The 12,648-nt window shown below is 41.1% G+C and overlaps 1 protein-coding gene across 4 annotated transcripts; it reads right to left on the bottom strand.

Annotated features, from left to right (window-relative positions):
• Nucleotides 1-2,039: 2,039 nt before the first annotated feature.
• ccnb3 (cyclin B3) lies at nucleotides 2,040-11,777 on the bottom strand. Of its 4 annotated transcripts, none has more exons than XM_038731852.1 (13): nucleotides 11,635-11,777; nucleotides 11,241-11,382; nucleotides 11,021-11,104; nucleotides 8,092-8,148; nucleotides 6,842-6,954; nucleotides 6,562-6,730; nucleotides 6,350-6,448; nucleotides 6,107-6,199; nucleotides 5,755-5,892; nucleotides 5,199-5,354; nucleotides 4,862-5,011; nucleotides 2,768-2,898; nucleotides 2,040-2,666 (listed from the first exon to the last, which is right to left on the bottom strand). In XM_038731852.1, the coding sequence occupies exons 2-13, from the start codon at nucleotides 11,328-11,330 to the stop codon at nucleotides 2,597-2,599; spliced, it is 1,350 nt and encodes a 449-aa protein (XP_038587780.1). In that variant the 5' UTR covers nucleotides 11,331-11,382; nucleotides 11,635-11,777; the 3' UTR covers nucleotides 2,040-2,596. The 4 variants fall into 4 exon arrangements, with proteins under 4 accessions (XP_038587780.1, XP_038587782.1, XP_038587781.1 ...); XM_038731854.1 differs by having other exon boundaries at nucleotides 11,241-11,385; nucleotides 11,635-11,751; XM_038731853.1 differs by lacking the exon at nucleotides 11,635-11,777 and adding an exon at nucleotides 11,490-11,617.
• Between the last annotated feature and the right edge of the window lie 871 nt (nucleotides 11,778-12,648).

Genomic DNA, 12,648 nt, shown 5'->3' with positions numbered 1-12,648 from the left:
AGTGAAGTCACTTCTCCTCCCTCACACCCTCCAAACTGTCAGTGACAAGACAGGCGGGGAGAGTATTAAACAGAGCAGCGGACAGAGAACTAGACAGACAAACTGTCAGACATACGTAGAAGACAGGTGAACAGACAGGCAGAGCAAAAGATCGACAGTCAGAAATAGAGGAAACAAGAGGGTGGGATTACAGGACCATTAGGCCAAAAAAATAAATAAATAAAAAATAGGTAAAATGAAAATTATTTCAATCCGTTTACGTATATAGTGGGAGGGCATGAACATTTTTTGGCTTTGGTAAGGAGGTCATGAGAGAAAAAGTTTGAGAACCGCTGACGTAAGCCAACATGGGGTTAAACATGTCTGCTCTCTGGATAAGTGTTCAACTAGAGAAAAGTTTGTCATGGTCAAAAATGAAACTTAAGCTCAGACCCAGCCTGGCCCAGTTCCATCTGAGGACACAAAATCAATTTCCACTCACCTTTTCCCTCCTTTCACAGGCTGTCACTTAGCCACAGCAAGTTTCTTTCAGAATCAGAGCTGTCATCTGGTCAACTTATTGATCTTTACAAATCTCTAAAGACCAGGAGCTAGCACAGTCCTACATCGGTGATCATCGTCCAGGATTTGGGGGGGTAAAGCCTCATGAGACAGTTTGGTTACAAGCCCAAGACTTAAGTTAAGCAGCAAGGTTGAGATTCTGTAAAAATTAAAAAAAAACAAAACACAACAGGTATGACTGATGACAGATTAACCAGTTTATCTGCTGTGCAGACCAGGAAAAACTGCACTAGCATGTATACAAACCAGAAAAGTGGCTTCCAAAATGCTTAGAGGAAAAGAAACAGCATAAGTGAAAACATTCATTACAGCATGCTCTGAATGCAGCTTTAGGAGCAGCACTGATATTTGTATATTTTACTTCCAGCAAGTAGATTGTCTTAATGCCGTTTCACATTGGAGCGTACTTCGTCTTCTCACTCATTCTGCCATCTCAAATGTGAACTGCTAAGGTAATGTCAATTGAAATCCTTTTTAGAAGTACCACATATTGCCTGAAAGCTCACTTATAGCCCAGTTTCATCCAAAAGGTGGCCTTCAGCAATAAAAATTATTCTAGTGTTTTGTTGCGACCAAAAAGGAAAACAAACAAATTGAGGCTACCGCACATCTCGGACATGTACAGTACAGACCTTCAGGGGGCTTTAACAAAAAGGGTTACTTATTTAGCTGCTAACCGCGAGATATCAGAGCAAGGCAAGTTCACTTGTATAGCACACTTCAACAAGGCAATTCAGTGTTTTATGAAAGACAAAGAATTCAAAAGGCCGCATCCGATGATGAACTTGAAACGGCAAAACCTTCACTGTGGGAATGACACACCGTCTAATTTAGGACTGACTGATCTTTAGGGGGAAATGAAATCATCTTCAACACTTATTAAACCACAGTTCATGAGTGTGAGCATCTGTAAGAGTCTAATATGCTTCTAAAACACGGGTGACCTACATCTCACATGGTGCCTGACAGAGGACCTATAGGATGCTACTACAAAGTGCTGCTTTCACTCCACTTTTACATTTAAAACTCAGTGCACATTAGGTAGAGAATATAACACTGAAAAGCTACAAAGTGGTCCTTTAGCTGAGAATTTTGTGTCCAGCTGGGTTTTCTGAAGATCAAGAACAAACATGCAAGCTCAACTGGATATTGGATGAGAGAATCAACAGTAGTCCAACACGGCTACTAATGAGTTTCAAGAGCAACTGATTTTCATGCCATGAATATTTCAATTTGGTCTCCGAGACACACCAGGCAGACCATGCAGAGCAGTATCGGAGCCTGGAGGTTCCTGAGGTTGTAACACAGGGAGGAACATGGTGCATTACTGACCTCTAATGGCAGGACAACATAATCACACGTCCTGTACAAATGGTTAAAAAATGCTCTTACTAAATGCAGCTTACAGTTACATCCACATAAGGATACATTGTTTAATTTAATAAAAACAATCCTATAACTCAAATGATGAACCACCATTTTATCAAACAAATAAAAAACATCTTTATTTTAAGAGTACGCATGACAGCTATTTAAAAATAGCACAGTATCATCCGGTCGTCTTTTATACAAATATTTAGGATGGTGATATTAACATGATAAACACTGTACAATGTTTGAAAATACAAACAGGCATCCCAGCCAACTTCAGCGATATATGAAAACCTATAACTTGAGGGCCAGTGCATAATTTATCAGTAAAAGTAAGCATTTGACAACTTCTCCATCTCACCCATTAACTTAAAAACGTACGCACACACACAGACAAGGCTTACAAATTACTAATAAATTCAGATTTCTCTTTTTATCTGATAAAAGTAATAAAATGAATGCCAAAAAAAGTGTACCAACGCTAGAAAACAAACTGGCAAACTTGCCCACATTAAAACTCTTTTCCTTCACAAACTGGCATTAAAGATTTATTTCCAATATTATATAAAAAGACAAGACTAGACTATGTGTATAAATATTTAACATATTAACAAATTATATACAAACTGGCAAGATGACATTTTTGGGGTTTTGAGGTGACATCTCACTGGGACAAAGCTTTCTCCAAAATGTCAATGTTGACCAACGGCAGGGACGCAACCTCAAAAAACACCCTGAAAGATATTAAAGAATCGATTAACAGGACTGTTTCATCTCACCACTTCATTATAAATGAGTCGGATGGGTTTTATGAGTTTTTAGATTCATTGCTTACTTGTGCGAGTATTTGTTTCTGATGGCTCTGAGTTTATCGTCTGCGGGGGCTGAAAGCATCATGTAGAGCTTCCTGACAACGGGCGCCAAATCTGACGTCTCATAGCCGGAGTGGAACTGCAGGATGGGAGACTGCAGTACAAGAGAAAACAAGGAGGACATTTGCACTGTTGCTCATACATAAATGCAGCCAGATTGAATCTTTAAAAAGCTACAAAAACCAAATATAAAATTCACATCTCGGGTTTCATAACTCAGCCTCTGTAGTTTTCACTGTGTTACATAAACATTATCATTTCTAAATTGCAAAAACCCACACAGCTGCTGATTCTGAGTCAGACAAGGAACAAAATGAAATTACCCACCATCCCTTGTACTACTGCTGCAATGAAAACTTAAATTTACATGGAAAAGATATTTACATTTAAATTGAAAGGAGAGGGACTGTTTGAGACAGAGCTGCGGTCTGGCTCTTCATGCAGAACTGAAAATACAGCCTAGTCAAACAGCTGAGAGTGGAAGTCCACCTTTAAGAGGTTATGCTCACTTTCAGGTTCAAAATCTTATTTTGGGGTTGTTACCAGAACAGGTTTACATGCTTTCATTTAAAAAAAACAAAAAAAAAAACACCATTTTTGTGTCATACTGCAGCTCCTCTTTTCACCCTGTGTTGAAGGCTTCGTTTTAGCTATGGAGTGATGCATCTCACCTCTACAACATCTTTGTTGGGAGCTGCACATGCAAAGTTCCTAGCTAAGGACTACTAGCCAATCAGAAGCAGAGAAGGGCGAGTCAGTCAGAAGCAAGTAAACACAGCCAGCTCAGCAACATGGACTGGAGCAAGAGTTTCAGAGTGGTGAGTTATTAATCTGTAACAAAAGTATCTTTCATCCATAAAGTTTTAACTGAGCTCTGTCTCTACATCACAGTAACATCTTTATGTCCACTGACTGCCTGGAGGGTAGCTAGTGTTTGGAAGGGAGAGGAGAGGCAGCAGGCGGACGTTTTGTCACTGTGTGCTGCAGCTCAGTTTTTTTCCACCGTTTTTTTTGAGGGTGTGTCAAACTAGCCGCTTGGCGAGTGTTATGATGCGCATTTCACTGTTGGACAGTTTCGAGCTGTTTTTTACAGGCAGTTCAGAGCTGTGTTTTCTGTGGGAGATGGGAACTCCCTTTGGGGTGGACTTTGGGCTTTTTCACTTTGCAAACCTATTACATGCACAAGAAAAGATATATAATAAAAGAGAGGGGAAAAAGCCAAAAAGCATAATACCACCTCTTTAAGTGGTAGACCTATTCACCTATTTCACTTGTAGAGCAAACAGTCTTTTACAACGATGTTGTCACAGGAACGAAGCTATCAGGTAAAGCCTCAGATTTGTGTTGCCATCACACTGAAATAACTAGGACTGGCCCGAATGTCATTTTTTGAGCTTCGAAGCTTCCATAGTAATTAAGAGCAAATAATAATTGTTTAATGGCCAACAGGTTGCAAAACGAAGCCTGATTGCATTAGACTCAATGACAAAATGACCCTGCTTCTCACTTGATTTACCTCAGTAAACACTTTCCTGATGAGTTTATGGTCTCAACAGCTAGTTTCAAGTCTTCTTTATTACAGCATGATGTTTTTGTAAATTATGGTCCCATTTAAAAGGAAAATAGCCGATATAGCAGGGTATGCTTTAAGGCGTTGCTACCACATTAGATTAATATCACAGTTAACTTGAACTGCACCTTGCTAACCAAGCTAGCTAGCGCCACGCTCCATTTTGATCTCCTCCCAAAGAAAGAAAAGTCCTTACCCACTCCGTTACAGTCAAAATGGTGTTGAAGATAACAACAATTTATTCATCTTGTATTGTGCCTAACTTTAGTGTATCATAACATATCGGGTATAAAACTAATCTCCAGATGCTCCAGTTCAAGATGACACCAAACATTTGTCAATTTTTGAGCCCTGACCAGACTAGGTAAGCTTAGTAGTACCCACATCATAAATCTGGTATGATAACAAACGTGACCCTAACTCTGGCACAAACATCTCAATGCAGAGCTAAAGGCTATGATCAGAACAGAGAGTTAAGTGAGCCTACCCATCCTCCCAGGTCTTTGGTGACCAACGCCATCAGCAGGCAGGCTGAGGCCAGCAGCGAGCCTCTCTCCGTCACTAGCTCCATCTCCATGAGACTCATCTCGCAATAGTACCGGGCTAGAGTCAGCGTGTCCATGCCGGCACTCACACACTGCAGAGACAGCACAGCAAACGAGACTGTCAAGAGCGCGTGCACACACGCACGCACATGCCTGAGTCAAACTCCTACAAACAAAAAGGCTCTTTGTGGATTTTGAAGAGGTGCAGTTAGCAAAGTAATAGAAGGTGTAAGAGCTAAACCAAGTAAACGGCCCACTTTACAATCATCACACACACACCTTGGCATAACGTCTGAGGAACCGATAGGGGATGGGGATGTTGATGTCGAAGGACAGCGTCTGCAGGATGGTGGCCTCTGTGGAGATGAGCTCCTCCCTCTTGTACGCGTCATCGCAAATATAAAGAAAGTCGTCGACACAAGGCGGACTGCGCTCCTGCGGGGTCATCAAAACAAAAAACAAGAAGCAGTGGTTTAGGTGTCAGAAATTGGTGGAAAAGTGTGATCCTCCATCCTATATTGTATTTTGGGATATTTAAAGGTCCTATGGTGAATTTAGTAAGCATGGTCGGGGTCTACTTCCTCTTAACTGATGCTTCATTTTTCTACATGTTTCCTTCAAAATGCTGCTGAATATGTTTGCTATGCTGTCACGCTGAACAGCAGAGCTAAAAAAAAAAAAAAAAAAAAAAAAAGACTAGAGTACTTCTTTTTACAATTCCAAGTTACTCTACCAAAGGAGAAACTACACTTGATTACAGATGATATGTCAAATCTTAAGAGTTTTGTTTTCATAAGGGACCTGGATCTAATGTGCTCTTTAAATATATCCTCACCTCAAATTTGGAGGCTATGAGCATGGCGGTGGAGCCAACGAGCTGCAGCAGCTCCTTGTCCACTGGAGTCTTGGACAGGTAGTGGTCCGTCATTTTCACGGCCAGGTACAGGGTCTCGTGGTACAGCTCAAAGTTCTCCTAAACAAACACATAAACAGAATTCTTTGTTTTGCTGTAATTTGATTTCCGGCATCCAACTGAGCAGCAGCGCCAGCATCCTCTTGATTTTTGCAATTACGTGCTCCAAAATTTACGATTGATTGAACCCCTGGAGAATTAATTAGCAATGATTTTTTTCCTTCTAATTTAACAAATGGATTACCTTGCCCACTTCACACCTTTGAAAGCTCACCTGTACTTCAACCAGCCAGTCAATCAGGATGGCCCTCATCTCGGGGTTGAGGCTGGGCTGCTGGGGCATGTAGTTACAGAGGACAAATTTTTCCTGCAGACAGTAACACAGAAGAGAGACGAGATAAAAACAGAAAGATGACCTTTGGATTGAGATTTTGCCCGTAAGCTTGTCTTTTCAAATCCAAGGAAGACAGTTCAAGCGCCTTTTAGAATCGGGTAACAGCGTTTTGGTTTGGCTCACCTCTCTCTTTTTGAGGTAGTCGAAGATGTCCTTTGCATACTCCGGACACATGTAACAGTCCTCCGAGTTCCCAGAGTCGATGTCAAACTCCTCTGGGATCTGCAAGGACGGAGTGAATATGAGTAAAAGTAGGAGGAAACAACATTTTAGCAAACTCTTCCAGATTGTTTGTACAGGCCTGAAGCTTCTTTGGGGTGTAAAATCTTTCTTACCGCTTGTTTCTGAAGGTGTGCTGGCACTTCTCGGGCAGCAGGGGGCGTAGCAGCCACCCACTCTTCTATGGGAGCTACTACGTTCTTCTGCACCTCCTCTTCCTTTTCCTCCTGTACGTCACATTCTTCTTTCTCAGCAGGCGTCCCTTCTGAGCTCACAGACGAAGACCTGCAGAGGGAGAGAGAGTGCAAATTAAAGACTGAAGGATATAACTACAGAAGAAAGGGACTTAAGTGAAGTGGAGAGTGAACAGTTAAAAGAAAAGCATGGTGTTATTACTTTTTCAGATTGGCATGATTCTTCGTTGAAGCCGAGGTGGAGCTCGTTTTCTTCAACTGCTTCTTCCCAGATTCCTTCTTCCTCCCCGGAAGGCTGATCTGAACCTTATGAGCCTGTCAACAAATTGAGATTAAAATTAATTAATGATTGTGTCTGAACTCACCCCCTCCACTCGTTTTCTATTTCCCAATATAAACACTTAGTAGTGTACATCGAGTAAGATTATGGACATGATCCAGATTCTGAAGTGACGTTCAGTCTTTTAGGAAAACCGTCAAAAGTACAAAATTGACTCACGTCCAAGAGCTGGAATATAACAGTTTTGGTATCAACACATCACCGACTTCAACCTCTGTGCCACCTAAGTGTTTTGACAGCATCGGCATTTGTGAGGACAGACAAACATGGTGCTCGTTTCACACCCAGGTGAGGTAGCACAGTCCACACATTCACACCACAGTGGAGAGCTACTGGCAGCCCATTTACACCGTCACACCAAACCCCAGGGATGCAGTGTGTCACTCTGTCACTCAAACACACGCACACACACACACACCCCCCCATATGTGTCATTTATTAAGTTTCACATAGGGCTGAACAATTAATTAACTGCCTACTGCAGTTTTCAAATCACAGGAGATGTGTCAAAATGCCATTTTAAATTAGCACATCATATTCTAGAGACTTAAAACATCTTCATTTGGTACAGATCTTTGCAAGATTCACACCAGTCAAGTCATTTTAATATGCTTTTCAATGAAAACAGTGATGTAAATGATGTTCCCCCTAATATGGCAATTGCAATATCAGTCAAAATAATAGCAATTGCAAAATCGTTCAGCCCTAGTGATACATTTCCTGGAGAGGAAAAACAAAAAACAAACACACAATCAAGAACCTGATGAATACAGAGTAATGGTCTGACTTTGATTTTGACTTGCTCACAGTCAGACGGGACGGTGGCCAGCAGGGACACACTTTCAGAGACTACCGTTTAATAAATGTCCACTGAAGCCGAATTTGTGTTCATTAAGGCACAGAAGTAATTCCCATGTGTAAGCAGCCCTTTTAAGGTTTATTAGCCTTGGGTTGGAATTAGTACAAACCCTTCAAATGTTTGTTGTGATGATATGAATATGGCGTTAGACTGGTTTTCCAGATGCATTACATTCAGACCACAGTGCTTTTCTCTCAGGGCCACACACGGTGACCGCCACCACAGTGTTGGATATAAACACTATCCCACTTACGTTCCTGAAGCTGACGTCACCGTTGGGTCGGCAACATGACAGACACGGACCACTAGCCTGTCGTCAAGAGGGTGACGAGCAATTAATAACATTCAGAGCTCAACAACACTTAATCGGCATGCAAACAGCAGCTAGTGAAACCTAGCCTTAAGCTTGATTTATACTCCTGCGTAGGGTCTTACATGCGTAGCTACGCCGTAGGCTACACACGTAGCCAGGCATTTGTGCACAATTGTGTTGACTTTTACCGTCCGAGCAGGCTAACTTCCGGTTTGGCCCTCAGCTAACGTGAATGGGGGTAAAATTGTAAACGAGCGGCTGGTGTAGCCTTTTCAAATGTTATCGACCGAATGGATCACATTCTGATAGTGAAACGAGTCATTTCTCTCGGGTTGTGAAGTCAAATATATTGACCCACTGTGTTACAGCCGCTTATAAAAGTTACTTCAAAGTACGGGCACTTCCTGTCGGCTCGCCGGCACTGCAAGGCTTCACAGCCGACCAATCACAGAGCTTACGTTCCGCGTCGACTCGAAGTGTAGTTACATTTTTGAGGAAGTACATGTCAGGCTAAGCCATAGGTGACGGCGCAGGGTAGGGGGCTACGCCGTCGATTTGACGCAGAAGTAGAAATTGCACTTTAGCCCGTCTTTCTCACTCTCAGATCTAAACTCAAACCTGGAAGGTTTATGAGGAGAACATATTTTCAATATGTAGATACTAAATTTTAAAACCTTTTTATGGTGTGGTGTGCAGGTACCCCACTTGCCTGAGTCCAGACCTTTGAATCCATCAGCATTTCAGCTGACGACTAACAGTTATCCAATCAAGGAATGCCTAATATGCTGTTCTGTGTGCTGTGTGCAGGAACCAAGGAGTAGTGATTAATAGGCGAAACGCCTAGATCGCAATAAATCATAGTCAGTCATTTCAGAGTGCGATGGGCTTGTTTTATATTTTTCATTGCTTACTCCTATCCAATCTACCAGCGCCTGACCGTTGCTGCTGCGCATGTGGAATGCACCATAACACATCCATGTTCGAGCCATTTTCTTTACAGTGTCATGAGTACATTGGTTTGTGCATAGCAGTGGTTTCAGTATGAACAAATGGAAAATAACAAATTATTTGAAAAGTTTCAGTCTGGTTTTAGGAAGTACCACAGCACTGAGACTGCCCTGCTTAAAGTCACCAATGACCTTTTAATGTCTGCTGATGAAGGTATGTGCTCAGTCCTTGTACTCCTGGACCTTAGCGCTGCTTTTGACACCATTGATCACAACATCATGTTAGACAGACTGAGGCACTGGGTGGGGATCTCTGGTACTGCTCTAGAATGGTTTTCATCCTACCTGTCAAATAGGAAGTTTTGCGTGTCTGTAAACAACTATGTCTCTTCGTTCTGTCCAGTTAAATATGGTTGCCTCAGGGGTCGGTCTTAGGACCCATTTTGTTTTCCTTGTATCTGCTTCCCCTTGGACATATCCATAAACATGGCATTTCTTTTCATATTTATGCTGATGACACACAAATACTTGCCCGTCAGATCCACAGACCCTGGAATGCTGAGTTCACTTAACAACTGCCTTTGTGAAGTAAAAAATGGATGTCAAATAATTTCCTCCACTGAACTCAGACAAAACAGAAATCCTGGTCATCGGGTCCCAGCAGATGGCAAATCAAATACTGCCATCTGCTGGTTCCCTAGTAAATCACATTAAGCCTGTGGCAAAGAACCTTGGTGTTTGGTTTGATAGTAATTTAAATTTCGAGCAGCACACCACAAAGCTTGTTCAATCATGTTTTTATCAACTTAGAAATATAGCTAAAATTCGATCTATGTTAACTTTTAAGGACACCGAGACCATTTTACACGCCTTCGTCTCATCACGCCTGGATTATTGCAACAGCCTTTTCACCTGTTTAACCCAAAAATCTATTGATCGACTCCAGACTGTCCAGAACTCAGCTGCCAGGCTTTTAACCAGAACAAAGAAATATGACCACATTACTCCTATTTTAGCTTCATTACACTGGCTCCCAGTATGTTTTAGAATTGACTTTAAAATTCTATTGATCACTTTTAAAGCTCTTCATGGCCTCTCGCCTTGTTATATTTCTGACCTTTTAGTCCCATACGCACCAGCACGTACCTTGAGATCCTCGGGCAGAGGTCTGTTGTCTGTTCCAGAGTCTCGACTGAAAACTAAAGGGGACAGAGCGTTTGCTGTCAGGGCCCCGAGGCTCTGGAACAGCCTGCCCGAGGAAATCAGGTCGGCTGAGTCAGTGAACTCTTTTAAGTCCCTTCTTAAAACATACTTTTATAGGAGAGCTTTCCCGATCTTATTTGACTTTATTTTATCCCTTTTATTTTATTGTATTTTACTATTTTTATATTAAATTTTCATGCTCTTATCTTTTTTTGTATTATTCTTTACACTTGTTAAAGCACTTTGTAACTTGTTTTTGAAAAGTGCTCTACAAATAAGATTATTATTATTATTATTATTATTATAACAAATGCAACACCGAAGCAGGTGTTCTAACACCATGACCCAGTCAGAGGAGACTCAAAGTTACTGTGATATTAGGAAACTCAGACATCCACTTTAGAGCCCGCTGCCAAGTACATCCACTGTGTTTTTAGGAAAACAAACCCAGAACACAAATCAATACGCAAACATTAAAGTAGCCTGGCAATTTTATTACTAACACAGTAGCAAATATATATATATGCAATGTAAATGTTTCATTATTTTGTGGTGTTTCGAGAAAATTACAGCAAATGGAAAATGTTGGTAGGTTCATTTTAAGAGACAGCAGGAGACTTTGTGTCAATAATTAAATCCAACAGCTTCATCTAATAAGTTTTAGCTTTGAGCCCGATTCTGAATGCTGACCACTCTTACCTATAACCCACATGACTTACATTAGTGATGTCGATAAAAGCAGTCCTCTTCTTGGGTGCCCCGTGAGGAGGGGAGGAGGACCTCTTCACCTGCGGACCTTCCTCCTGCAGCACAAAAACAGGAAACTGAAAACACACTTACAAATCACGTGCATGCACGGACTGCAAAGAGAAAAGATGCTGTTTTGCACTCATTTTAATCGTTGCCTTCCAAACCAACATGAATGCATGTTTCTTTTACCTGGTTCTCAGTCGTTGTTGCATTTAGCTTGGGTAATGTTATCTTGCTCCCAGCAGAGACTGTGGCTTTCTTTCCCCTCGGTACGGGCATGGCTGTCTCCTTTATCCCCCGAAAACAAACTCTGCAGCGGCTGCACTGTGATCTGCTTTGCAAAGAAAAATACACACAAAAAATGGCGGGTCCTTTTTAAAATACAAAACAGGCTTGCGTGTTCCTGTGGTGTTATATAGAAAAGATAATTAGTTTTACCAAGCAGCAGATGACAAGATCATAAAACCGAGCAGCCATGTAACGTTATGCAGCTTTGCTGGGTGGAGTTTCTACACTAAGACTAAACTGCTCTGGATTCAAAATATCAAGCTAACAGACGCTTAAATTATTGTTTTTTTCCTACCCTGTTTTATTATTCCTCCTCGTTTGGTTCAGTCGCTTGTTTTAGGGACGATGCAGCTTATTTAGCGGTTGTAAATAGTCCAGGTTTGCGCTGTTGCTTCTCAGACAGGAGCTCAAACAAAAGTGTTTCAGCTGCAGATCCAAATCTGCGGCGCCGCGCTGTCATTGGCTGGAATTTGAGCCGGGCGGACCAATCAGGAAGCTGCAAGGAATGCCGTTGCTAAGAAGCGATGGTTTTATAGTAACGGCACCGCCCGGAGATTATTGATTATTTAAAGCAGAAAGTTAAACATAACTGATTATATATGAAAAAAGGGAATTTGTTAATTTTTATGTTGTATGTTATGTTATTGAGTAAGTGTGTTATTTAGTTAAGCTAAATCTATTCAAGTGACTTTATAAATAGCATGCGCGCGGCTCGCTGTTTTGGATTTAAATGCAACGAACCCTGGAGGAGGAGAAGGCAGGATTTTCAAACATCACGGAAGCAGTTTAAACGTTGGACATTTTATTGATGTTTCGCTCAGACAGACTTGGCAAATATACATTATGCAGTGCTCTATCAAGTCCATCATGAATTCGTTCTCTATTATTTTTTATTCATACCCGATATGTACATGTTTACATTTGTTTCTATGTTTCTATTACTATTTATCTATATTACAATTCAATAACGTTATGTAGCCTGTGTGTGTGTGTGTGTGTGTGTGATAAAACCTCATCTTAAACAGATAGGCTACCTACAAGATCTGCACACATACAAATACATGCACTTAGAGTCACTTCTGATTTTCATTATATAGCCTAATTCAAAATAAACCATTAAATATCCAATGTTCATGTTAATCTGCAAAATAACTGAAATCATGGCATCTGAATTTGAAAATGTGGTGTTTTAATATTTATATATATATTTATTAATTTAGCTGGCGCTTTTATCCAAAGTGACTTACAATTGCTAAATATCAGAGGCTGCAGGCTTCTGGAACAAGTACGAGTTAAGTGTCTTGCTCAG

This window comes from Micropterus salmoides, unplaced genomic scaffold (genome assembly GCF_014851395.1).
Source record: "Micropterus salmoides isolate LMB-PRFRI ecotype aquatic unplaced genomic scaffold, ASM1485139v1 Ms_hic_scaffold_2, whole genome shotgun sequence".
NCBI classification, from domain to species: domain Eukaryota; kingdom Metazoa; phylum Chordata; class Actinopteri; order Centrarchiformes; family Centrarchidae; genus Micropterus; species Micropterus salmoides.
The sequence above is the reverse complement of the archived record's forward strand: the minus strand, read 5'-3'. Positions and strand labels throughout refer to the sequence as shown.

What these genes read in the sequence shown, in the direction of transcription:
- ccnb3 (XM_038731852.1), bottom strand. Translation starts at nt 11,330, where the DNA reads ATGCCCGTACCGAGGGGAAAGAAAGCCACAGTCTCTGCTGGGAGCAAG. An exon ending in CAACAACGACTGAGAACCAG is followed by an intron (nt 11,105 to 11,240) that starts GTAAAAGAAACA and finishes TTTGTGCTGCAG; the next exon opens with GAGGAAGGTCCGCAGGTGAA. An exon ending in AATCATGCCAATCTGAAAAA is followed by an intron (nt 6,731 to 6,841) that starts GTAATAACACCA and finishes CTCCCTCTGCAG; the next exon opens with GTCTTCGTCTGTGAGCTCAG.